Source organism: Chinchilla lanigera, unplaced genomic scaffold (assembly GCF_000276665.1).
Source record: "Chinchilla lanigera isolate Chin_1 unplaced genomic scaffold, ChiLan1.0 scaffold00007, whole genome shotgun sequence".
NCBI classification, from domain to species: Eukaryota; Metazoa; Chordata; class Mammalia; order Rodentia; family Chinchillidae; genus Chinchilla; species Chinchilla lanigera.
Window position 1 is genome coordinate 25,118,366 of NW_004955408.1, and position 24,706 is coordinate 25,143,071.

Genomic DNA, 24,706 nt, shown 5'->3' on the forward strand with positions numbered 1-24,706 from the left:
AAATATGTAGATCATCTGAAGCAGTTATTGGGGCATATGCACATGTGTTGGGGGAGGAAGTATGTGTTTTAGTACGTGAACTTTTCATTTGATTCTCTTGTGTTAACAGGAATCCTCCGATGCTCTTGACTACAGTAGGTTAGAATTAAAGACCCTTGGGGACTAGCCAAAACCCGTGGTGTGATTTATGGGAAAATAGCATCAGTGTTTTCTCAGGGGAACTAAGCAGAGAATATGAGGCTTTAATGACTCAAGAACTTCACTGCCACCTGGCAAAAAACAGCTAGGAGAAGCCCAGCCATGGGCAGTGACCATCTCTCTTTTGGGAGTTGGAATCCTTTTGCAACAAACTGATTCCTCCTGCCTCACATGACCAGGTGGGGATCAAGGGCCCTGTGCCTGAGGCCAGTGCCTGGGGTACAATGCAGATAATAACAGCTCACAGGTGTGTGCGGAACAGTGATAAAGTGATAAAATGCATACAAAGAGGCTTTGGAAAGCGAGATGAAAAGAACTACCAATATAGGGTCAAGTTTGTCTTCCCTCGGCTCAGAAATGAGGCCATGTGTGAGAGTGGACAGGGTGCAGGTACTGCCTGGGCTCAACTCCTGGCCCCACCATTTACCAGCTGGGTGGCCCTGGACTTACCACCTCACCCGTACCTCCGAAGCAATAAGGTCCCTCAAAGCTTGCTATGAGTCAGTGAGACTAATGAGAAGATTCTTGGCACACAGTAGGTGCCTTTCCATCATGACAAGAGAACAAACTCAATCTAGGGAAGGGAAGCAGTGCGTAGACTCACGTTCTCTATCTTGCTGGCTGAACAGTGTGGGCTAAGTAACCCCGGGGATCGAAGCCTCTATCTATGCGAGGGCAGGCAGCAGGGCCGATGCAAGGAAGTGGAACAATGTGAGGAGCTCTGCTCACACAGCCTGGCATGCACTGGGCCTTCGGCCATCAGCAGCTTGGACAGATGTCACTTACTTTGTTTAATGTCACCATCGTGCACTGCGCGGCCTTCAAACCGGCCGTCCCTTTGGTTGTTGAGCAGCTCCTTCTCCCTGCCCACTGCATTCTGCTGCCGGGCAACACCATCCAGGTCAAGGGCACCCGAGTGGGCAGATAAGCCAGGGCCCAGCTTCGGGGGTAAGGGCTCCCCGCTGCTCTTCTTTAGGTAGGAGGCAGGGGCCCAGCCTTCTTTGCCCTGGTACCTGGGAAGAGGAAGCATGCTGGTCACAGAGGTCTGCTAGGCTCATGGGAGGAAACCACGCTTCTACCAAGAATCCTACTTTAGGTCCCAGACAGCAGGAGCAGGGGGGCCGAACCACCCAGGAACAGAGTCTGGTACACAGCTCACTGCCTTCTGATGATGGCTGAGCCCCCAGCACGGCACTCTAGGCTTTTCAAACCTGGTCTCTGTTTGCCTCTCTCATATCAACCATGACATCCCAGCCACCCGATCCAGCTCCCGGTCCCTCAAGTGCACCATCACCATTCACCCCTATTGTCTCCCTGCTCCTGGTGATCCTTCCCTTCCTTCCTGGTGAGCACCTGCTCTCTTCCTTGGCTCTGCTCAATGTCATTCCTGCCTCCAGCCTCTTCTGACCTCCACGGCACCCCCGCATCTCCTGTGCACACTGCAGCGCCAGCACCTCCAATACAAGATGACACCTGCCGGTGGCCGTCGTGTCCACCAGCTAGAAAGTGAGTGCCTGGGGTTAAGGAAAGCGGCTGGCACATCTCTGTGTCAGTGGCCTTGGTGCCAGTGAGCTGAACAAAGAATAAAAGTCCAAGGGAACAAGCTGCCAATGGGAGTGGCAGAGAGTGAGCGGTTGCAAAGCTCACAGTGCTGTTGCCCTAGAGTCACTGTGGTGATGGCAACAGTGATGACAATGGAAACCAGCACATGGTGGGCACTCGCTCTGCGCTGGTTCTGCGCTGGGCACTTCACAGTTACCGGTGTTAACGCAGCCAAACCTGGACCTGGGAGGCAGGCCCTGTGGGTTGAGCAACCCTAATCTGAGAATCTGAAATCCAAAATGCTTCAACATCTGAACCTTTTTGAACAACAAATGATGAGAAATTCCACACCTGACCTCATGTGACAGGCTGCGTGAATAACACAAGTGTTAAAAATACTGCATAAAATTACTTTCAGCCTATAAGGTGTGTATGCAAAGTAAATGAATTTTGTGTCTAGCTTGGGTTCTATCCCCAAGATTTCTCATTACGTGTAAGCAAATATTCACAATCTGAAGAGGAATAACGTGTGAGGAGCTCTGCTCGCACAGCCTGGCATGCACTGGCCCTTCGCACCTCAAAATCGAAAACACTCCTGGTTCCAAGCACTTCAGATAGGGACACAACCCTTATGGTGATCTTTTAAAGACAAGAAGACCGAGACAAAGAGATGTCAAGAACCTTGCCCAAGATTAAAAGCAAGTCTCTGGCAAAATGGACTCAGACCAAGTGACCCTGTATTCGCTGCTTCATCCCAACAGCCCCAGCTCCTGGTGGAAAGCTTGGCACTAGCAGGGCTGGCTCCATGGGCGCTGGTTAAAATTAAACACTCATCACATAGCAGTGAAGCAGGCCCAGGGCTGGCTGTCACTGAACTGTGAAATGACCAGGATGCTACCAGACCAGCTCACTGTCCTCCAAAACAGAAATCAGTGAGTGTAACCATCGCTTAATTTTCTGCACAACAGAACTCAGTGACCAGAGGGGTCTGGACTAGAGAGGTGTGCTGGAGCTAACCTGCACTGGCTGGTGACGGTCCACAGGGTACATCTTTTGAACTCTGTGTTTAGTGACATCATACTGATAGCGTGAAACTGCCCCTAGTGGAAGTGTTTAGACCAGGAAAGCTGGCAAAGATCACAAGTCAGAACATCCTTCTCCCTGAAAGCTGGTTGTTAAACATTTGCCAGCACCGCACAAAACAGGTGCTCACACCTTTGGGGAAAGTTGAATAGAACTCACTGGAGACAGCACACGCCAGGGCCAAATCTTTTACAGAAAATCACGTTAAGTGCTAAATAGACTCCAGTTTCAATGAAAAACAGGTCCTTTACAACTGAAGGCAAATTTATAAGTTAGTGTCTACCAATCTTAAATATCCTTCATGAGGGAATGAATTTTGTCCTCATTGGAGTATGTCAGGCTCTACACTGTCCACACTCTCAGTGTGAGACTGGCTACTGTCTGAGGACACACGGTAGACAGTGGGTGGGCTCGGGGGTGAAGAAGGTGTAGGTTCAACTCTGCAACTTCCACTGAACCTTCAACTGAGCGCAGTCACCACTGACACCCTGACCACGACCTCATGAGAAATCCTGAGTCCCATCAAGCCACCTGAACTCCAGCGTTGCCAAGCTCCTGAACAATTTGTTACGCAGCAAGACAACAGAACAATCATGCGTTACTTCACAATGGAATGCTTTCTGAAGGTGCACTGTTAGGCAACTGCATCATTGCGCAAGTATCAGAGTGTGCTTACACAAACCTAGGTGACACAGCTGACGATGCACCCAAGCTGTGTGTGACACACATGTACATACACAGCACATACAAAACTAAATCAACCATACAATGAAACAACGGAATCAAGTAGTATGAATACTGGGTATATGAGGTTGCTGCCAACAAGACAGGGCACACTGTTTTACAGACACTTTTTCAGAGGGTGACCAAGTCCAAGTCCTCTGCACTGAGCTACATCCTCCAACTCATTTTTATTTTGCCAAAAGATCTTGTTAAGCTGTCAAGTTGCATAGGCTGGTTCAAACTTGCATTCCTCCTGCCTCAGCCTCCTAGAGTGCTGGAACAGGCATGTGCCACCACACCTGGCTTACACTACTGTTACACGATTGGCAGCACAGTAGGTCTGTTCATACGAGCATCACCGCAAGCAAACGAGCAATGTGCTGTGCTACAACAGCCACGATGTCACTAGGGCCTAGAATTTTCAAGCTCCATGTAGTTTTATGGGAGCACCACAGCACATGTCTCCTGTCATTACCTGAAAGGACATCACTGACCCATGACTGTATGGGTTCAATACAGGTTCCCTAGCAATGAGTATCATTCCTTCAGATTTCTGATCTGAGGCGCCCAGCCCTGGAAGCCTTCCTGACCCCCAGAGCTTCTCTTTGTGCCCTCAAGTTCCCCGTGCATCCCTCCAACACACTGCATCTCTCCCCACCCTACTCTGTAGTGGATCCCGAGTCTGACTTTTGCATGTGTGGTGTAAACTACCGTGCCTTGCTAGGTGCTTTGTCATACTGGGGAAATGAGCAGCCTCGGGATGGTGTGTGAGAATCACACCAGTCTCTGATAAGGTCACAGTGCGTCATTACTCCATGGGGCAGCCTCAACCCTGAGTTACTCATCCCAAGACACATCTGGAAGAAAACATGAGACCAGTCTTGCTTAACAGGGCTCCTGCTGTCTATGCTTCGGTGTTTGGAGAAGGTTTTGCTTATTATGGACTTTTAGAGAGGGCCGTGGGTAGGAAGGGAAGCCAAACAACACAGAGGAGAAGTATCTTTTATGGCACAGGCAGAGAAACCTCATCCATATGCTGTCCCTTACAGACCTCTGTGAAGCTGGAGCCTGTATGAACTGAAACTCACCCAGCTATAGCTGCAGGAGGCTGCAGTGATTACCTGATCTTCCACCAGCCTTCCAGGTTTTTCTGGATGACCTCCACTATGGCCCCTCTCTCCAGGTTCATTTCATCCTGGTCCCGAGCCGTGTATGGGTAGATGACTGTGTACTTCTCCTCTGCAGGGACAAAGAGTGCTGGGATGAGAAACAGATGTGAAGAGTCCCAGGATGCTTGTTGTGATCTGTGTGATGAGGAGGGGAGATCTCCTCCACAGAGTCCCATGCACCCCACCCCCTGGTCCCTACATAGCTCTGGAGCACTTTGCGTCAGCAGCAATAGGATACGGGATAAAGGGCGGTCCCAGCACCTCTGGAACACCTTGTATCACATCACCCCTACTTCCCTCAAGCTGGAGCTTCAACTTTGCTATCCTTGACCACCTTATGCAATAGCCGGACTCACAGGGACCTTATCCCCCTTATTCAGGTTAAATACTCACCCATGCCACTCGGGGGACTACCTTCTAGCACAACATAACATTTCCTTGTTTATTGTGTTTCATGCCTGCTTCCTCTGGTAGAATATGAGCTCCATGAAGACAGGAATTTGTCTGTCCCTTTCATTCCTCTATGTCTAGCACCGGGCATGTGCCTGGAAGATTTAGTAACTGGAGAATTAGTCTCTGTTCAGTAAAGGAACAAGTCCCGAAGGCCTGGGGGGAGTCAGCTTGCTCACTCAGAGGGGTTAAACTCTTTGGGGCTCCTTGCCAGTTCTCCCTGGCAGAGACTCAGAGTTCAGAGATAAACTGACTATTGGCAGTGGATGATTTCAAGCTGAAATCATCACCAAGGCGACAGCAGCAATTCTCACTGCCTAGCTGGTAACTGATCGAAGCCCCTGGATCCAGACATGCTTGAGGTTTCACTTCTCAGTGTGAGTGGGGTGCCTTCCACTCCACTCCCTGGGATCTCCCTGGCCCAGAAGCCATGGGGCTATCCTTACGGCTCCATGTGCCTCTCCAAGCGCTGCCCCCAGTGGTGTCTTCCCATAGTTTCTCAGGGGCGGGAGCTCGCAGGGCGGGCTGCTCATGGCCACGCAGGCAAGGGAACAGCTCCTACCCTCAATGGCATCAGCTCTGGCTGCTGAACTGGAGAAAAACAGATGCGTATCCCAGGGATCTCAGCAAGAAGAGGAGCGGGCTGCTCTGCTCTGCTCCATTTCAGCTCCTGGGTGAGCTCAAGGCAGCTGCGGTCTGGTGCCCAGTTAGAATGTTGGTGCAGACTCTTTGGGCAAATACTCTGTGGACTCTGTGGCCTGCCAGCTGCTGCAGAGGGAGGTGGAAGCACCCAGGGCGTTTATTTATTTATTGATCTGGCCTGCTGACCTGCTCTGTGGGGGCAGTGCTGACTCGAGGCACATATCCTGTGTTCAGTGGAGTCAGCTGTTCCTTCCTCACGGAAGCTGTGGGGTGGGGTGCTGGGCTGTGACCCATGAAAACGGTAGTTCAACCCTGTGGATGTACAGAAGTTGTTTGGTCTAGGTAGGAAGGGGTGCTGCTTGGATCCCAGTCTAAGTACAGACAGTCCTACAGGCCCTGTACTCCTATGCGCCCCAGATATTCCCTAGTACCCAAGAGGCTCTGTCTGGGGTCTGAGGGCTGCTCAGCGACCTAGCCTAAGCTCAGGATGGAAGCCTTAAAGACTGCATCATGGGCGCCTGCCAATCTGCCTGCCTGGCTGCCACCTGCCTACCCACTAGAGGTCCTACCAGGCTCTATCAGTGTGGCTAGGGGAGAGTGAGCCCCTCCTTCCTGAAGGGAGGTGTCAGGAGGGAGGGGGCAGGGGTATTATTCTGGCCCAGCCACAGTGCTGAAAATCCGGCCACTATAATTGGTTCAGGGATGCCATGAGACCTGGGTGGGTCAGTCAGAACCGATCCTGGGGCTTGTACTGAAGTTGTCTCTTTGCTGGATGTCCATGGAAAGTGCCTGGGAACTGTTGTCACTAGGCGATAATGGTGCCAACAAAGCAGGAGATGGAGTGGAGAGGTGATGATAGTAGTCCTGATGACATCCTCACATCTCTACCATGGGCTTTTCAGTGATAGGAGTCAGTGCACCTCCTCCTGTGCTTAACCTGGCTGAGGTAAGCTTTCTCCCCTTAGAGCTCAATGAGCCTGATGGAAGGACAAGGTCCCTGGTTCTACGCCACAGAAGACCTCAGGCACCTTTTTTGTGAGCTGGGAAACTTCAGAGCCCTGAGGCTGACAAACACCGCAGGCTCGCTCCCCACCAGCCCACATGCCACACACACACAATACCGACAAGTCACTGATTCTCACATGCAGCAGGCAGTGAAGTCCCAGAGGAGGAGGCTCATGCAGATGCAGGGACCCACTCTCAACAGCAAATGGAAAGTAAACTCTGAGGAAGGCACCTTGGCGCCAGCTGATGGCATACAAGTCCCCCAGAGTCTGGCGGCGACCTGCAGGCCGGGGCAAAGACCAGTACCTCCACGAGACTGGACAGGCAGCATGTGGAGGGGAGGGCAGAAGGCAGAGGTAAGAAGGGAGCACTCCTAGCAGACTCCCTTGAGACACTGCGCGCCCTGGAAGACCATTCCTTCTGAGTCTATTCTGAGCCCAGATATCTTAGGAAGGCCAAGTGCCTGAGTGTTAACCCAGAACTTGAATCAGTGGCATCCAACAGATACTACTGTATTCCTAGCATGATTAGAAAAAAGCATTAAGAAAAACCTTCATAGTACAGGGAAGAAGAACGTCCAAACCCTTAAGAAAAGGTTTCTCTCCCAACTTCCTGCTGTGTGATGCTGGGAAAATCATTCTACTTTTCTGAGTCTATTTGGGATAAACGGCGATAGCAACCATTTCCTTAAAGAGCGCGCCCACGGTGGTCATCGTGTACTGACTGTGTAAGGGAGCCGTTCCCATGTCATACGCCACCTGCCTCTGATGTGAGCTGCTTTTTGTGGTGTCCCTGTGTTAGCCTGGCCTCAGTGCCCGGAAGGCCCTCAAGACCGCAAACCAACTCTGCAATACAATTAAGTGCAAAAACCACGTACAATTTTTTTGTGTGTGCTAGTCCTTATATTTAGAAATATCTCCTATACTTATTTTATTTATGTTTTTTCTGAGACAGGATCTTACAAAGTAGTCCAGGCTGACCTTGAACTCTCACTCCTCTTGACTCAGACTCCAGAGAGCTGCGATTATAGGTGTACACGCCCATCTCTCACCCTGTTTTGGATACACAGGCACTTAAAGTAGCTCTGTGTTTCAACAATCTGCTCCAGGCCAGCACTCAGTCCTAGGTTAAGTATAGCTTATCTGATAACTTACTGTTTATTACTCTAAGTTCTCTGCATGGAGAAACTCATTTAACTTTTTAAAACTCCCATGATATAAATATCATCATTTCCATTTTCAGGCACGGAGGCTGCATTTTAGAGAGGCACGTTACTGGCCCAAAATCCTTTAGTCAGAATGTGGCACAGCTGAAGTCTACCTGCCTCCAAAACACCTGTATGCTAATGAAGGTGAACACATGCTTCGGTTTCAGGAAGCATCTAGGGAGGAAGGGAGTGGGCAGGTGTTGGTATTGCTGTCATCATCATTAAGGACACTGTAGAAGAGGGACACACATTTGGGGCCATTTACATCAACAGAGAGCAGATATCTTTAAAAACATGGGGGTTGAAGATCTTGCACATGGTCCAGCAGTTCTTTCTGGGCCACCAGAATAATCCTAGGGATGAACAGTGATCATGCTGAGCCCTCCTGGCATTCTAAGAGGGTGTGAGGGGAACAGCTATGGCCAGGCTCATGTTGGGTGGCTCCCAAAGCCCCAAAGGAAGGCGGTGTGTGTGCGGGGCGCGGGCTTGTCCTTCTACCCTATCCTGTTCATAGTCTGTGCGCCAGTGAGGTGCTGACACCCTGAGCAGAGGCTAAGAGGAAGGGACTAAGCAAGGAGGCAATGCAATGTGGCCCTTGGGCTCCCCAGCAGGGGGCAGGGATTCCTGCCTACCTTCTTCAGGCTGTAGGGAAAATTCATCCTGAACACCATCCTGCCCTTCGAGGCAGGTCGCAGGGACCCAGCCTTGCTCCTCTGCGGTGCTGACGAACCACCAACCTGGGGAAGTAAGAATGCAGAGTGATGTTAGTGGGGCCAAGCAGTCAGAGTACAACGACACAGTTATCCCTTGGTATGCATGGGGACTGGTCCCTAGGAGTCTGGTGGGAAGCAAAATCTGTGGATGCTCATGTTTTTTATTAAAAAAAACAAACCATGGTGCAGTGTTTGCATATGACCTATACATATCCTTCCACAGACTTTAAACCATCTCTACTTGATTTATAATACCTGAAACAATGTGAATACTATGTAAATAGTTGTGTTTTATTGTTTAGAGAATAGTGGCATGGAAAAAAAATCTGTACATGTTTAGTACAGATTCAGGATTTCTTCTTGAATATTTTCTACTCATGGTTGGTTCTATCTGAGGATGTGGAATCCACAGACACAGAAAGCCAACTGCACATTCAGCTGCTCTATCAGTTAATGCTTAAAGTAAGGCTAATACACTACCATCTTACTGCTGGAACACAACTATCAATGCTAGTTGTTAATATTTAGAACAGGCCAATAAGAAACTTGCTCCTGAGCCTGGGACAGGGGAGAAAAGGGTCATCCTAAGTGATAAAACATTCAGCATTCTAAGATTGGCATGTGATGCACTGACAGCTTTACTTATATCACTTATATTCACCTTATTACTTTATAGTACTTTAAGTAAGATTACTTTAAGTAATCTTCACATTATCCCCATTGTACACATGAAGAAACTGAGGCTCCAAGAGCAAACAGACTCATTGATTTTCACTAAGCCTGTGGCAGAGCAGTGGTTTGTGCCAGGGCTGTTTAACACTGAAGGCACTGCCCTAACAGCTTCTCTGGGACACCCCTTTTGCCTCTGTGTGCATCAAGGGAAATCTGGCTGTGGATGTGACTGCTTGAGAGGCTTCACTCCCATGCCCAGGCACTGCTTAAAGAGAAGAGCTTGTGTGGGTGATGTCTATGGTAGGTAACATAATGCCCTCCCAAGATCTCCTAGCCCTAATCCCCAGAACCTGCAAATACAGCGGGCCCTCCAAATCTGTTGATTCCACGTCTCCACATTGGAAATATTTGAAAATTCAACCAACCACCATTTGAAAAAACATTACATCTGTACTGAACACACACTCTTTTCTAACCATTACTCCCTAAATAATACAGTATGACAACGATTGACAAGGTATTCACACCGATTAGGTGTTAGAAGGCCTCTAGAGATGATGTGAAGTATACGGGTGGATATCTGTAGGTTATTTGCAAGTACTGTGCCATTTTACACGAGGGATTAAAGTATCCATGAATTTTGGTATCTGTGGAGGTCCTCTGATCAATCCCCCATGCATATGGAGGGACAATTGTATAATTAAAAATAGATGTCACCAATGTGTTAGCTCCTTGTGGACATGTACATCTATTTTTGTTGGCTGTCCTCCTGACTCATATGCCTCCTCCCAGTAGCCTGTGCTTTTTCCTCGCTTTACTCAAGTAGGCGGTCCTGTGGGATGCATTCTTCCTTTCTGATGTCCCCATGTGGCATCCTCAGCCTGCATCTATCTATCCTCAGGAATCACAAAGTCATCTGGCCTTAGGGTCAGCTGCAGTGGTATTTGAACTCTAGCAGCAGCTGTAAGGTCCGGCATGAGTGACAAATCCACGAAGCAGGGATAATGTGGGATGACGTATTTTTTAGTGTGCAACTGTGGTTCCTGGCTCATTACTCTTACAGCTTTCGTTATTTCCTGAGTCTGGCTAAGGCTGGGACATGTTAGGTCTAGAAGAAGGGCTCAGAAAGCAGTGTGTCTCTCTGACTCTATCTTTCCACCTGCTCCTTTTTCGCCCCAAGGCAGATCACAGGGACCAGGACTTCTCTTCCCCAAGGCAGGTGTTGGAAACTAAAAATATACTCTAATCGTTCCTGCTGTGGAGCTGCTGGCCATAAACTCTCTGATATACTTTGATGGTGGGTCATAAGACCCCATTTCAGAAGGGGCCTGCCTCCTACGTGGGAGGAAGGAAGGCTGCAAAGAGGCCAAGAATCTGCACAGATAGGCCTTGTGGGGTCTCCTCACCCCATCTATTAGCATCAGGTTGGACCCTTTTGTCCAATCACACTTCTATACAACTGTCCATGTTTCGATCATGCCTGTGTGGGCAGGGTTATGAAAGCTTCTGGACAGCTGAACACTGGAGGCTCTTGGAGAGGGCACACGAGCTCCGCATTCTTCCCCTACTGCTTGCCCCATGCATCTTTTCATCTGCATCCTTGGTAACAGCCTTTACAATAAACCGGTAAGCATGTACCCCTGAGCATTGTGAGCTGCTCGAGCAAATTAATGGGACCCAAGGAGGCAGCTGTGGACATCCTGATTTATAGCTGGTTGGTCCAAAGCACAGGTAGAAAGACCTAAGGCTTGTGACTAGCGCTGCAAGTGGTAAGGGACTGATTTTTTGACCTGTGGGATCTGACACTATCTCTAGGTAAAGAGCATACGAACTGCACTAGATTAGACAGAAGACTCCCATCTGGTGTCTGGTGAAGAGCTGATTGCTTGCTTGCTGGTGGGAGAAATCTCCACACATTTGAGATCACAGAAGTGCCCTGTGTTGAGTATACAGGAAGACACACTGAGATTAAGTAGGGGTAGGATTTCCCTCTAGATCTTTGGAGATAATAGTTCCTATATTGCACAACTGAGATTTGGTTGACTAACACAGATCTCATGACTAACGGCAATGTGATTCAGAGGATAACACAAACATCGTCTTTCCCTCTTTCTTTGAACATGGACAGTTTTTAGACTGCATAGTTCAGGAGGTCTGCTTGGCTCATAGTGGTCTTGTGATTAGTATGACTAACGATAACATGATTCAGGATAACAGGCTAGTGATAATAGGATGCTGGAAACATCAATTTCTCCTGTTCTTTAGACCTTAACTACTAACCATTGGGGTATCAGAGCTTGGTGTCCAGTGGCATTATTAGTCAATGCCACATTTTAGCCACAAGGAACCTAGCAGGAGACAGAGGAGCTGCTCACTCCCTGCTCCCTGCTGTGCAGGAAATGTAATTTTAGAGTGCTTACTGGGTGCCAAGCACTGGTTCAGGCTCTTCCTTACATTATCTCATTTAATTCCAGCAATGCCCTTTGGAGCAGGTTTTTGTATTCTATAGATGTGAAAACTGATGATCAAGCAGACAAAGTGACCTGGACCACTACACAGCACGGAGTTCAGGTGGAAATCCAGGTTAAGTGTCTCAATCATACCAGACTCCTTCCACTAATGTTGTGACCAGTGGTCCATGTGCTAGGCAGGGGTGGGGAGTGATGGCAGGCAGTGTGTCTACTGAACCACACCCCAGAGCTGCTGAGCCTTTGGGAGGCCCCTACAGGAAACTAGAGGCCAGCTACAAGCAAATTTCCAATGGGACTGCTTGCCTCTCTCTCCAAGTGTTTGTGAACCAGAAGGAATGCGAATCTGAGGACAAATTGGTAACATTTGATTGGGATGCTGGTGAGCTATGACCAAGTGGATATTTGAGCCTTGTGATCAAACTGGGGCAGATCAGAGGCCTCAGTCAGATTGGAGGAGACTGCCCAGTTTGGGCTGCTTACTTGCTTTTGAGTTCCCGTATGCTTCTGGTGAGAGTGCCCTGGAGAGAGTGTAGGGTGGAGGAGGTGGTCTAGAATCCTACCTGACTCATTCTTCTCGATGATGTCTACGACCTGTCCCACGCTGAGGCTGATCTCCGAGCTCTCTTGCTTCTGATAGTCTGCAACCACCACATATTGCTCAAGCACCATGGGGTCGACCGAGGCCAGGTCACCACCTGTAGACAGCAGAGCAATCAGATGTCGCATGTAGCCACTACCACTGAGTGAAGGAGCCCAGGGGGCAGTGTGGGTCAGGGGACTTTCCAAATAATGAAGCTGTTAGAGGACTTGTCTCAAGGGGGACTCCATCCATGCACTCTTTCATTCCTTTACTCACTCAGTCACCAAAACTTACCAGGTGCTTGTACTGTGCAAACACAGTGGGCTCCACACTGAATAAGAGAGGGTACCTGCCTCAAATAAGCTCACAGCCTAGTGGGAAAGCTCACTGAGATGGGTTAAACGTCGCCTGCAAAACTCATGCTGGAATTAATGGCCACTATGACCATATTGGGAAGAAAGACCTTTATAGGCAACTTACTGGGGTAACGCCCTGACCTCGGGAGCAGGATTGTTACTGAGTGAGTGACTCTGTCATAAAAGCAAACTCTCTTGCTATAGGATGCTCGCCTTTCCTAACTGCCTGGCACCACCTCGCCAGTTTTCATTTCTTACCATAGCGCTTATTTGTTTCCTTGTTGCCTATTTCTCTGTGCTAGCATAGCAGCCCATGAAGCTAGGGAATCAGTCTCTTCTTGATTACTGCTGTACTTATTCTGCCTGAAGGTTCATTCTGCCTGAAGAGCGCTAAGAATTTTTAAAAAAAAATTTTAAGAGTTGTTAAGAAGAGGAAGAAAGAGAATGGGAAGAAGATGAACAACAATAACAATAAATTATTATTATTAGTGACGGAAGTTCTACGCAGCCTGTGAAACATTTACTATCTGGACTTTAAAAACAACAGCTGCCAATTCCTGGCCTCGTCCACAGATGACACCTAGGAAGACTCAATCAGGCTGGAGGTGCAGCTCAGTGGTAGAGCACTTGCCCAGCATGCATGAACCCACCAATAAGTATTCCAATCAAAGAATCAACATTTAAAAACTCAGTTTGAAATGACCTCCCTTGGAAATGGAAACAAAAAGCCAACAGGGCAGGGATTTTATAAATGGAACTCTGGGTTGACTGGTCACTTGGCTACAATCAGAACATGCTTTCTTGGACCATGTTTGAGACTCAGAAGAATGAGCCTTTCTGCCCTAGTTCATCACTAGCTAAGAATGCCAGCAGTTTCTTTGTATAAAGAGACCTGCCTTTAAAACCACACATCCTGAACATTTCAGTCAAGCAACAGCGGATTTGGAAAACTTCTGTCGGGGAGGGGCAAATACAAAGTTTCCTCTTTTTTACCTGTTCCCTTTGCCCTTCAAACTGCAGATTTTTTTAAAGTGGGGATTTGTCCCTACTTGATTAAAGATTGAGTGGAATTCTACAATAAATAAATAAATAAATAAACTTCCCTTACATTTTATTTTGTTTATACATCCGTCTTTCCTATAAGACTGAGAATTCCCAATTCTTGTTCACCTTTGCATTCTCTGGGGACCTGGGGCACTGCCAAAGTCATCGTGGGTACTCAGTAAATACTGAATGAACAACTGTGTCTGTCTTCTTCACTTGTGCTCACTGTACTGAGCACAGGTGCTTTACACACATTTGTGGAGTGAATGAATGGAAATTTCTAGAAACACTTCCTGCCCTTCACAGGGCTCTAGTCCTTCCCCTGGGAGTATCCCATGTTGAGAAGTATCGATAAGCACCTGCCCATGCATGTGTGGGCAAGCAGAGATTGTTCCTTTCCTATAAATAGGAACAGCAGCTCTGGCTATGGAAGGACTCATTTCAAGTTACTTTGCCCAAAAAGTCCCACTGCTGCACTTTTAACACTTGATGGTAGCCCAGTCGGTCCACTCATTTCTGTATCAATTTTCTAACCATTATATCAATAGGATCTGGCACAACTATGATCAATGACAGAATCAGAGAATCCTGACACCTGTGAACAAGACAGGAACCCAGGGACTAAGTGGGGCAGACAGCAGTGTTAGATCTCTGGTCTGGCAAGAGTAGGTCAGGGTCAAACATGGGGACCAGGGCTGGCGCCTCCTCTGAATTAGCTTTGGGGCTTTTGGATTGCAGTCCCGTCATGAAGGAGTTCTGAGAAGTGTGAAGGTGCCTTAGAGCATCACTGCTCTCTGAGCAGACCACGTCCTCTTTACTCGGAGCACTCAACTTACCAAAATGCATGAAAAAAAGCTGGGCATGGTGGTGGATACCTCCAATCCCAGCACTTGGTAGGATCACTAAGAATTTGAAGCCAACCAGAACTACACAGTGAGACCTGGTCTTAAAAAACAACCAACCAACCAACCAAGTGGCAAACACACCTCCTCCAAAATGATGAAAAAGAGAACCCAATTCATCTGATCACCACGAGTCTCAAATTAGCTTCAGGACACGTGGGTGTTATGGGAGGACACCTACTGGTGGAGTGTGATACTGCGGTCAAGCTCTACAACACTTACTCGTTTCAATACCCCAAAGTTGAGCTAGGCATGTAAGTTCTAGGAGTTGCCAAGTATGAAATCAAAGGCTTCCTAGGCAAGAAATGTCCTGTGCCCCAGCAGGAGATAAAAGAGGAGACTTGACAGTGGATGGTGATTTGTATCATTAAGTGCTAAAAAATATTCAAGTGGCACAGTGCCTAATCTACCACAGAAGTTTTCTATTTGGAGGCTGGGTGTGGTGGCTCACGCCTGTAACCCCAGCACTCGGGAGGCTGAGGCAGGAGGATTACTGTGAGTTCGAGGCCCACGTGGGCTACAAAGTGAGTTCAAGGCCAGCCTGAGCTCCACAGGCAAATCCTGTCTCAAAAAGGCAAAAAAAAAAAAAAAAGTTTTCTATTTGGGTATTTTTTCTTCATGATGACAAGTCTTGAATTTTTATTTTATTTTATTTTTGTTTGTTTATTTTTCTTCTGGTACCAGGAATTGAACTCACAACCTTGCATTTGCCAGGCAGGCACTGTGCCGCTGAGCTAAATCCCCAGCAAGTCTTGAATTTTTAAAATGAGAGGTGGGCAAAGTGGAATTTTCCTTCCATAATTCACTACATTGCTACGCTTGCTGAAAAAATTCATAAACCATAGACTACTTCAAAAAGCAAGCTGCAGAACAATCAAGAAGAAAGACGCTCCTTAAGCCATAGGATGATCTGTTACACTGTGGTGAAATGTTTTTCCTGCAGGATGAGCAGAATTTGAGACCGCGTTAGCCAATGCCTGTGGGAGCCAGCCAGTCAGACTGGAAAATTCTGGGGGGCAGACAGCCTTCTCCAGTAGGGTTCAGCCACAGAAATCTCAGGAGTTAAATCTGTTAGCTTTAAATCCCTTTTAAATTCAATGAAGGCCAGTTCTAAAATAAAGGTAGTGTTCAAAAGGTCAAGGTTGTATAAAAAATAAGGCCAAGCCCAGCATGGGCTCTTAGACTGAGTGAAGAAAGATGCCATTTTTCTCCCAGGCTTAACTATAAATAAATCTGTCCCCCATCATTGCAGGTGAATGACGCCAACAGCAGTTGCCACAAATTAGAGCTACGTCTCTCTTTTCCAGACAAGTCCCCTCATCAAGCCTGTTCTGACCGGACACTTATGTTTGCACAAACCGGAGCCATCTCTTTCCTCTCTTCCCTCCCTCTGACCCGCTCCTCCCAGGGAAAGTCTCTGTACACTCAAAACCAGGAATTCTGGGACCAGCCCAAGTGGCAGCCCCTCTCTGCTCTTTTCTAAGAAACATGTAATTATCCCCAGGGCTTGAGAACTATTTGCAGTTTTTGCAGGTTACCACAGCTCTGGCCAGTACCAATTAAACCAGAAAGAGAGCTGTACACAGACCATTTGAGCAAATGCCAGAGTTAATTCCAGATGCCCTCCCTAAGGCAGAGAGATCCAGCTCCTCTTCATACTCCCCTCCAAGACAGCCTTGATGCCTGTAAAGCTGAACAGAGACCTCAGACCCAGGAGGAAATCAAGGGACAGGGGCCACTGAATTTGGGATCACTGGTCAGGAACATTATTCTCTAAGTAATAAAAACAGCACCAAACGTATACACAATGTGCCTGACACTATTCTAAGTACTTAATATGTATTATCATAAATCCTATCACAATCTTGTAACATAGATTAATTTTCTTTTTGTCTTTTTTGAGACAGGGTTTCACTATGCAGTTCAGGCTGGCTTTAAACTCACTTTACAGCCCAGGCTGGCCTCAAACTCGCAGTGATTCTCCTGTCTCAGCCTTCCAAGTGCTGGAATTACAGGTGTGTGCCACCATGCCCATCAAACCCAGATTATTTTTAATCTCAATTTTACACACAAGAAAACTGAGGCCCCTGGGAGAGGTCATTTGTCTTTATTTTTGGGATTTCTGGTTATGCTGGAGTCCTAGGAAATGACAGAGGTTAGAATCCTGGAGATCTGATGACTATTTTGGCTCTAGGTTTGGTACAGGCCAGAGCCTTCACAGATGATCACGGGTGGTGGGAAGACAAAGTAGAGCTGTTCTGGATCTGAATTTTTTTAAAGTCTAGGTCTGTGAGAACTCAAGCAGTGCTCTGAACATTCAGATTCCTACCTTCTCTCTTTCCATAATTGCTTCTGATAGAAGAGCCACGTTGTTCAGGGAAGGGAAAGCTTGTTAGGAAGGGTTTGTTGCAGGGTGAGTGGCCGGGAGCATAGGAACTGCTCTATTGTGTATCAGTCATTGCCCAAAATCAGTCATTGCCCAGCAGCTGACCAAAGGAAGCACAGAGGCTGAGTCTGGTGCTGGGGATGTCCAGTAGATTAGATCCAGGACTGCTGCTTATTCCTGCTTCCCAGTCCGAGTGCATGCAGTCCAGAATGCCCTTGGTTACATGGAGACTTCTGCTTATTCCTCATGACCCAAGTCTTTGCCTTCTGACTCCTTCTAGAAGCTGAGAAGAATGCTAAGCTCCCATATTATTTTGTATAAAGTGGAACCCAGGCATTTAGCCCCCTAAAGGTTGGTAGGAAGACATCTGACTCTCCTACTCCCATCACAGGGTTATCAGCATATCTGTAACTTCTTGATACAGGATGAAACAACCTCAAATCTTTCTTCTAGGGATGGGGGGGATATCAAACAAATAAACATCCATCTACCCATCCACCTATCCATCCATCCACCTATCCATCCATCCACTCACCCATCCATCCATCCACCCATCCACCTATCCACCCATCCACCCATCCACCCATCCACCCATCCAACCATCCATCCACCCATCCACCCATCGACCCATCCATCCACCTATCCATCCATCCATCCATCCATCTACCCATGTACCCATCCATCCATTCATCTAGGTGTGCACCCCGCCATCATCTGTCCACCCATCTCCCCACCCATACTGCTATATCCTCAGTGTGAAACCCAACCTGATGTATGGCAGGCACTCAGTAGGAATATGTCAAACACTGAACGAAGAAAAGAAGATGGGAAATACTCTTACCAGATTTCTTTTTCCCAATGTGCTCCCTGTATAGGAAAGAATGGGGGCAAGAAAGAGTAATGCATCAGTACTGATGTGTATTGCCACAAGTATTCCATCAGGAAACAGATTCTTTATCCCATAATAGCATCAGTGGATGATTAAAAAACAAGCCAATCAGGGACCCAGGCTTCTTAAGAATTACTCCAAATTTTCTCCCTTTAGCTGATAAGTGCTCCAGTGTTCTGGGGGAACCAGTGTCTCCACGTATTTCTAGTATGGGGGGTCCTGGGAAAGAGCAGAGGGTGTCATGCAGTCTAGAAACAGGGATTAGAGCCTCACATTACACCAACCCTAGTCCCTACCTTGTCAGAGGTTCCTGTCCCACTTCTTGGGCTCCCCTAAGGCACAGACTGGGAGCACAAAGTGCTTGGTAGGAAATGATATAAGAAGCACAAGCACATTAAAGACAGTTGAAGTCTGGAAAGCAGTGCACACAGCACAGCTCCTCAGTGACTGTGGGCTAGAATTCATGGAGAACAACGACTAATGACTAATAGTTGCCAACCATGTCAGAGATTATGGATCCAGCTGTATTGCAAAGTCAGGGTTTACAAAGTACTTTTAAGTAAATGATCTTATTAGTGATACAATTTGAGTAGTTGGGTTGGGATAGATATTGGGGCAATAGTAGCATCATTTAGTAATTATTAAATGCTACTGCTGTGTGTTGAAATCCTGCTAGGTACTTTTACTTCATTCATTTAATACAGTACACCCAAGAGAGAACTACTCTTTTATCTCCATTCTACAGATAAGGAAAATGAGGCACAAGGAGTTAAGTAGCTTGCCCAACAGCTAGCAAGTAGTACAAGCCAAAATCCAAATCCAGTTCCATTTAATTTAAATTAACACACCAGAAAATTCACTTTTAAAAGTGTACCACATACTAGTTTTTACTTCAGTTACAAGGTTTTGCAACAATCACTGATTCCAAAACATCTTCATCAACCCAAAGAGACGCCCATAATCGTGAGAAGTCACTTCCTCCCTCCTTCCAGCCCTTGACCACCACCAGTCTGCTTGCTGTCTCTAGTGATTTGTCTTCTCTGGGCATTTCACAGCAATGGAATCAAACCATAGGTAGCTTTTTGTCTCTATTCTTTTTTGTTTTTTTTCTGGCACTGGGGATCGAACTCATGACCTTGCGCTTGCCGGGCAGGTGCTGTGCCACTGAGCTAAATCCCCAGCCCCTGACTTTATTCTTCTACTTAGCATGTTTTCAAGATTCATCCATGTTGTGGCATGAATTAGTAAATTAATATTTTATTCCCTTTTATGGGTGAATAATATTCCTTTGTATGGATATACTACATTTTGCTTTTCTATTCACTAGCTGATGGGCATTCCCCCCCCCACTTTTTCATTGCTATAAAAATGCTTCTATGAACATCCCATACTGAAGTTTTTATATGGACATACTTTTTTTGGTGGTGCTAGGGGCTTGTGAATGACTGCACAGATGTTCTAGTGCTGAGCTAATCTCCAGCCCTGTTTATTTTGGGACAGGATCTTACTAGGTTGCCCAGCCGCCCTTGAACTTGCAATCCTCATGCCTTGGGCTCCTGAATAACCAGGATTACAGGCTACACCAGCACACCTGGTCAGACATACATTTTCATTTCTTTTGGTTGTATACTTAGAAGATGAACTGCTGCATCACAAGGGTTTAACTCCTTGGTGCTTCTATAATATCACAGGGGCAACATTTTAACACTAACAACGCCGGAGGGTTCTGATTTCTCTAGGTCCTGGATATCACTTGTTATCTGCCCTTTTTATTATGGCCCTGCTTACGGGCACAAAGGCAGGCTTCACTGTGGTTTGGACTTGCATCTCCTGATGGCTGATGGTGCTGAGTACCTTCTGACACACTTACTAGCCATGTGTTATGTTCCCTGGCAAAATGTCTACTCAGTGTCTGATTTTAAAGTCTGGGTTTAACCACCATGTCATAATGCTGCAAAGCATCCTCAGGAGAGGAGGCGAGCTAAACCAGCCCTGGGAAGCTGAGGCCACGGTCTGAGTGTCTGGGAGGAGAAGCTGGGTCTGGAGCCAGGCCCTGGTGTGGGCTGGGAGGACCAGCTGACCATGCCATTCTGCAGCCAGGCATTGTCTCTAGGAGGCTGAACTTCACAGCCACTTTGCAAGAAGGGGCAGGGACAATAGTGGGATGTCTCTGTCCCCTTCATTGGCACTTGCTGTGTACTGGAAGATACTGAGGTGTAGAGAGGAGCTCCAGGAGTGGAACCTGGGAAGTCTACCTGGAGCCACCCCTGGCCTCTCCTGTGGGTGGAGCCCCGCTCAGCAGCTGGTCTGACCTTCCCTGACTGAGGCCACCTCCTAGGGGCTATGCAGGCCTGCCATCTGAGCCATGGTCTGGGCTGCTTCGAGTCCTGGTTCCTTCTCTGCCACAAACTCTGCTAACTCCTTCCACAGTCCCCACTGAAGCAGGCGCTTGAGAAGCAGCAGGGCCTCTTGGGTTGTAGCAGCAGCAGCAGCAGCAGCACAGGGGAGCTCAAGCAGGCTCGTTATCTTCTCCATGTGACGTGTCTGGAGGTGCTCCAAAGTGCTCCAGCTCAGGGCAGCAAACCCCCTCCAAAAGCACTACTTAGAACCCATTGCTCCTCACCTAGCAATTGGATAAAAAAGGCCCAGTTCCTACTTTGAGCCCTGATGTGGGTATCAGCTTCCAGATCCTGAGCAAGAGACAAACCCCCCTGGGCAGGACACATCTAACCCAACAACTGGGGCCCAGATGAAACTGCCTATCTAGAACATCCTCAGGCCCTGGACAACCTTCCCCTCTTCCTTCCTCTCCCTCCAATCCTGGCATAAGGACAGGAAGCCACCACTAGATGAACCCCAGCCATGTGGTGACATTATCCTTTGTGGTAGGAAGGTGCTTAATCCTCACATAAAGATGTCAGCCAGGATAGCAGCACCCTCTCTACTGATGAGGAAATAGCTCAGAGAAATGAAATCACTTGCCCAAGGTCACACGGCTGGGAAGAGACAAAGACTGAACCTTTCTCTTCTTTTGAGGAAGGCCCTTGGAACCAGATACAAATAATCCAGCACAAGGCTGCTACCTTGTTCTTCCTTTGGTACAGTCTAGGCTGGTTTTGCGTTTGTACTGGGTATTCTGTATTTGTGCACGTGTGTGTGCACACGCATGTGTGTCTACATATTCCCATGTTTACACAGCCTTTGCCACCACAGTGAAGTCTCCAGAGGGTAGGAGGTTTTTGGCTTCTATCCTTTCTAAGGGAAGAAGAACAACACAGTGATCTTTAAACTCTATTAGGAGTGTTTTGCTTTTTTTTTAACTTACGGGACAAAAAGATTTCTTCTAGCTGTTCAAAGCCTCAAAATTTAGAAGAAATTTTATGTTCTTACATAAATTTTATGTTCTTACATAAAATTAATGAATTCTGACACAGTGAGTAAATATTAAAAGAAAATCTGAATCACTGAACAACTAGGAAAATTAAGGTAAATATTTATTTAGTTTGTGTCTGAATGATGTCTGCCCTTCTAAGACGAAAGCAATGGAAGAAGTCGTATTTGAAAAATGTTTATCACATTTGACTTCATAAAAACATAAAGGTTTTATAAATGTCAAGGAAAGAGACACATATAATATTTACCACAAATATGGCAAAGGCTAATCTTAAGATTCATTTATTTATTTAGGTGCTGGTCATCAATGCCAGGGCTTTGCATGTGCTAAATTCATGCTCTAGTACTCAGCTACACACCTAGCCCTGTTTCTTCCTTGACAAATTATAACTGCTTGTAATTATGGGGTACACGGTAATGTTACGGTATATGTACTCCTCAATATTTACGTCTATGTAAATCAATAATAAAAACAGCATTTTGCTGAAGACCAACAGAAAAATGAGCAAGGAGATTTTCCTGTTCCAACTGGGATTATTTTGGAATCAAGGTACCAAGCCAGCTGGCACCTTTCCCTGTTTGAGAAGAGCCCATCAGAACTCAAGGCCACCTGAAGGAGGAAGTGGGTATGTTTCCATGTGGCTTTTGGGCCCAGGTGGTAGTTGTGACAAGATGGGGAATGCAAACATTTGATGAGTTGACCTTGTCCACATGGGTCTCTACCCAGGGACTTGGTGGGAGGGGGACCTACATGGAAGGCCCAGAGAATCATAATCCCTCTTTAGCCTTTGAGGAAGGCTTGCGGTAGGACATCCACTCTGGTACCCAACTCTGCTCAGAGGCTTAAACAAATCAAGCAGATCAATTATTTTTTCTGTTACTGCTTCATAAAAGACAGCAAAACTCAAGCATCTTGGCCCTGACATCAAGAGGAAGAGCTGTGAAGACTGTATATCTATGTGTTAAGCAATTCACATATGTTACATATATGTCTTATAAAACTGCAAAGTACGTATTATTATTCCCATTAAAGAGGCATATGTGACGACTCCAAAATCTGAAATCTGAAACGTTTTGGATAAGGGACACTTAGCCTGTAGCTGCTAAGCACAACTAGCTCCGTGGCTGAGGCACTGCGGAGAATCTGCTGCACAGTCCCTGTCTCCCAGGCTTACAGTCTCCCCAGTTCTAACACCTTAGGAGAAGTGCTGGGAGTCAGCGCAGAGTATTATGTGACCAGGGCCCTCAGTCAGGCACTCATCTGTCAAACAGGACTAGAGTTAACCACTTGCACCAACTGTGAAGGCCACACGCAGTGAGACCTTGCAGGGCTGAATCAATGAAACTGGGCTTTATGTGTACTTTTCTTGACTCCGCCCCTCCTGGGGCTGGCTGGATCTGCAGGAGGGAGTTGAGGGCAGACTCGGGGAGGTTCACACACCAACTTACTCTTTGGGGGGATTCAGGTCCTCGGGTCTTGTCTCAAAGAACTGCAGTACCTCCTCACACTGAGATATATAGGGGGGCAGCTGGATCAGGGCCTGCAGAAGAAAGGCAGATGCAGGTGAGTCTGAGGGAAAGGGAGTATGAAAAGTGCTATGAGCTGGTGGTTCTTGACTGTAGGCAGGCATCAGAATTACCTGGGGGCTTGTTAAAATTCAGACTGTGGGGCCCTGCCTCAGAGATTCTGATCCAGTGGGTTTGTGGTGGGGCCTGAGACTGTGCCCTGGTGATGCAGATGCTATTGGTTTGGGAACACACATGTAGGCGTGAGCACGCATGTGTGTACACATACAGAATAGATGTATATACATACACACATAAATTGTAGGCATATTTGTACAAATTATATGTATTTATGTAATACCAGACTATGCTATTTTGCTAACAATAAACTGTGATCTTTGTGCATTTTCATTATACTAGATACTGGTTGTCTCTTGTATAGATATCACATATTTTAGTCAATGAGTCACCCACAGGTGTATATTTACATTATTTCCAACATGTGTGCATAAATGTCTTAACTCCTCGATCTGGCGCATTACAATGAAGAGACTGTTTTTTGACCTGAATAGAGGTCGGACCTGAACAGAGAAGTCTCCAGGTTAATAAAGGGCTAACTGACTGGGTCTCCACTGGCTAATTCATGCTAATCTTTGTGCCGCAGTGACTTAGCAGCTGGCCCATGACGGTGCCTCAACCATACCTGCCAACAGGCTGGATGAGGCAGACAGAGGGCACAAAGTGGAACTAGCACTGGTTGTGCTGGTTTATCTCTAGCAGGTATTCATTCAATGATTTGATGGGGATTTTCTTTTTTCCCAGTACTGAACTGGTTTCTGCATGAAATACAAGAGAAATACAGGGTATATCTCACTCATTAAGGGATTTGAACCTAAGATGTGGCTCCATCTTCAGCATACAGGTCAGTTGCACAAACATTAACCCCTCTGGCCCAGGCTCTGGGTGGGGAAGATGAGGACACACATCCTAGTGCAGTGAGCTGGTATCTGCACATATCTTTTACAAACCTCTGTGAAGGGGAAATGTGCAAACACATGCATGATTTAAACAGCACACTGACACCATCAATGCACGCTCTGTGGAGACAAGACTCCACCCTCTCCTAGAAGGCCTCACTTCTGGTGCTTTGTACGACCTTCGCGCCATGCTGGCTGTGAGTCTGGTGGAAGAGATATGTCTCTTTTCTAACAGCCCTTGAAAGCTCATCATCCCCACTCCCACTCCCACGTTAATATGTCAGTCCTGCAGGAGTACCTGGCTTAGATGCACCAACGGAAAGGGGTGAATGGAGGTCTCTAATGTGGCACCTTGTATAGGGTTTCAGGGTTATTTTGACCCTATGTGATTGTCCCCCCCCAATTTAAAAATTTTTTAAGTGCGATAAAATACACATAGTATTAAATTGGCCATCTTACCCATTTCAAGAGTGCGGTTCAGTGGCATTAACACATTCACAATGCTGTGCTGCCATTACCACCACCCACTCCCCAGAACACTTTCATCTTGCAAAGCAGAAACTCCAACCATCAGACAGTAACTCTTTCCCATCACTCTACTTTCTGAGAGTTTTCTACTGTAGGTACTTCACATATGAGCAATCATAGTATATGTCCTTATGTGTCTGAGTGATTTCTTACAGCATTCAAGGGTTATGCATGCTGTAGCATGTGTCAAAATTTCTTTCCTTAGGCTGAGTAGCATACAATGTGTACATTGTGTGTACACATCATGCTTATCCACTCATACACCAGTGG

The 24,706-nt window shown here is 47.0% G+C and overlaps 1 protein-coding gene across 1 annotated transcript in view; it reads right to left on the minus strand.

Annotated features, from left to right (window-relative positions):
• Positions 1-24,706, minus strand: part of Sh3pxd2b (SH3 and PX domains 2B) — a 66,657-nt gene that overhangs the window by 15,088 nt on the left and 26,863 nt on the right. The window contains exons 4-9 of the mRNA XM_013509338.1: positions 22,875-22,966; positions 17,985-18,010; positions 12,436-12,570; positions 8,652-8,756; positions 4,668-4,785; positions 985-1,211 (exon numbers count right to left, since the gene is read on the minus strand). Coding sequence (XP_013364792.1) covers positions 985-1,211; positions 4,668-4,785; positions 8,652-8,756; positions 12,436-12,570; positions 17,985-18,010; positions 22,875-22,966 — 703 coding nt within the window. The remainder of the gene's footprint in view (positions 1-984; positions 1,212-4,667; positions 4,786-8,651; positions 8,757-12,435; positions 12,571-17,984; positions 18,011-22,874; positions 22,967-24,706) is intronic.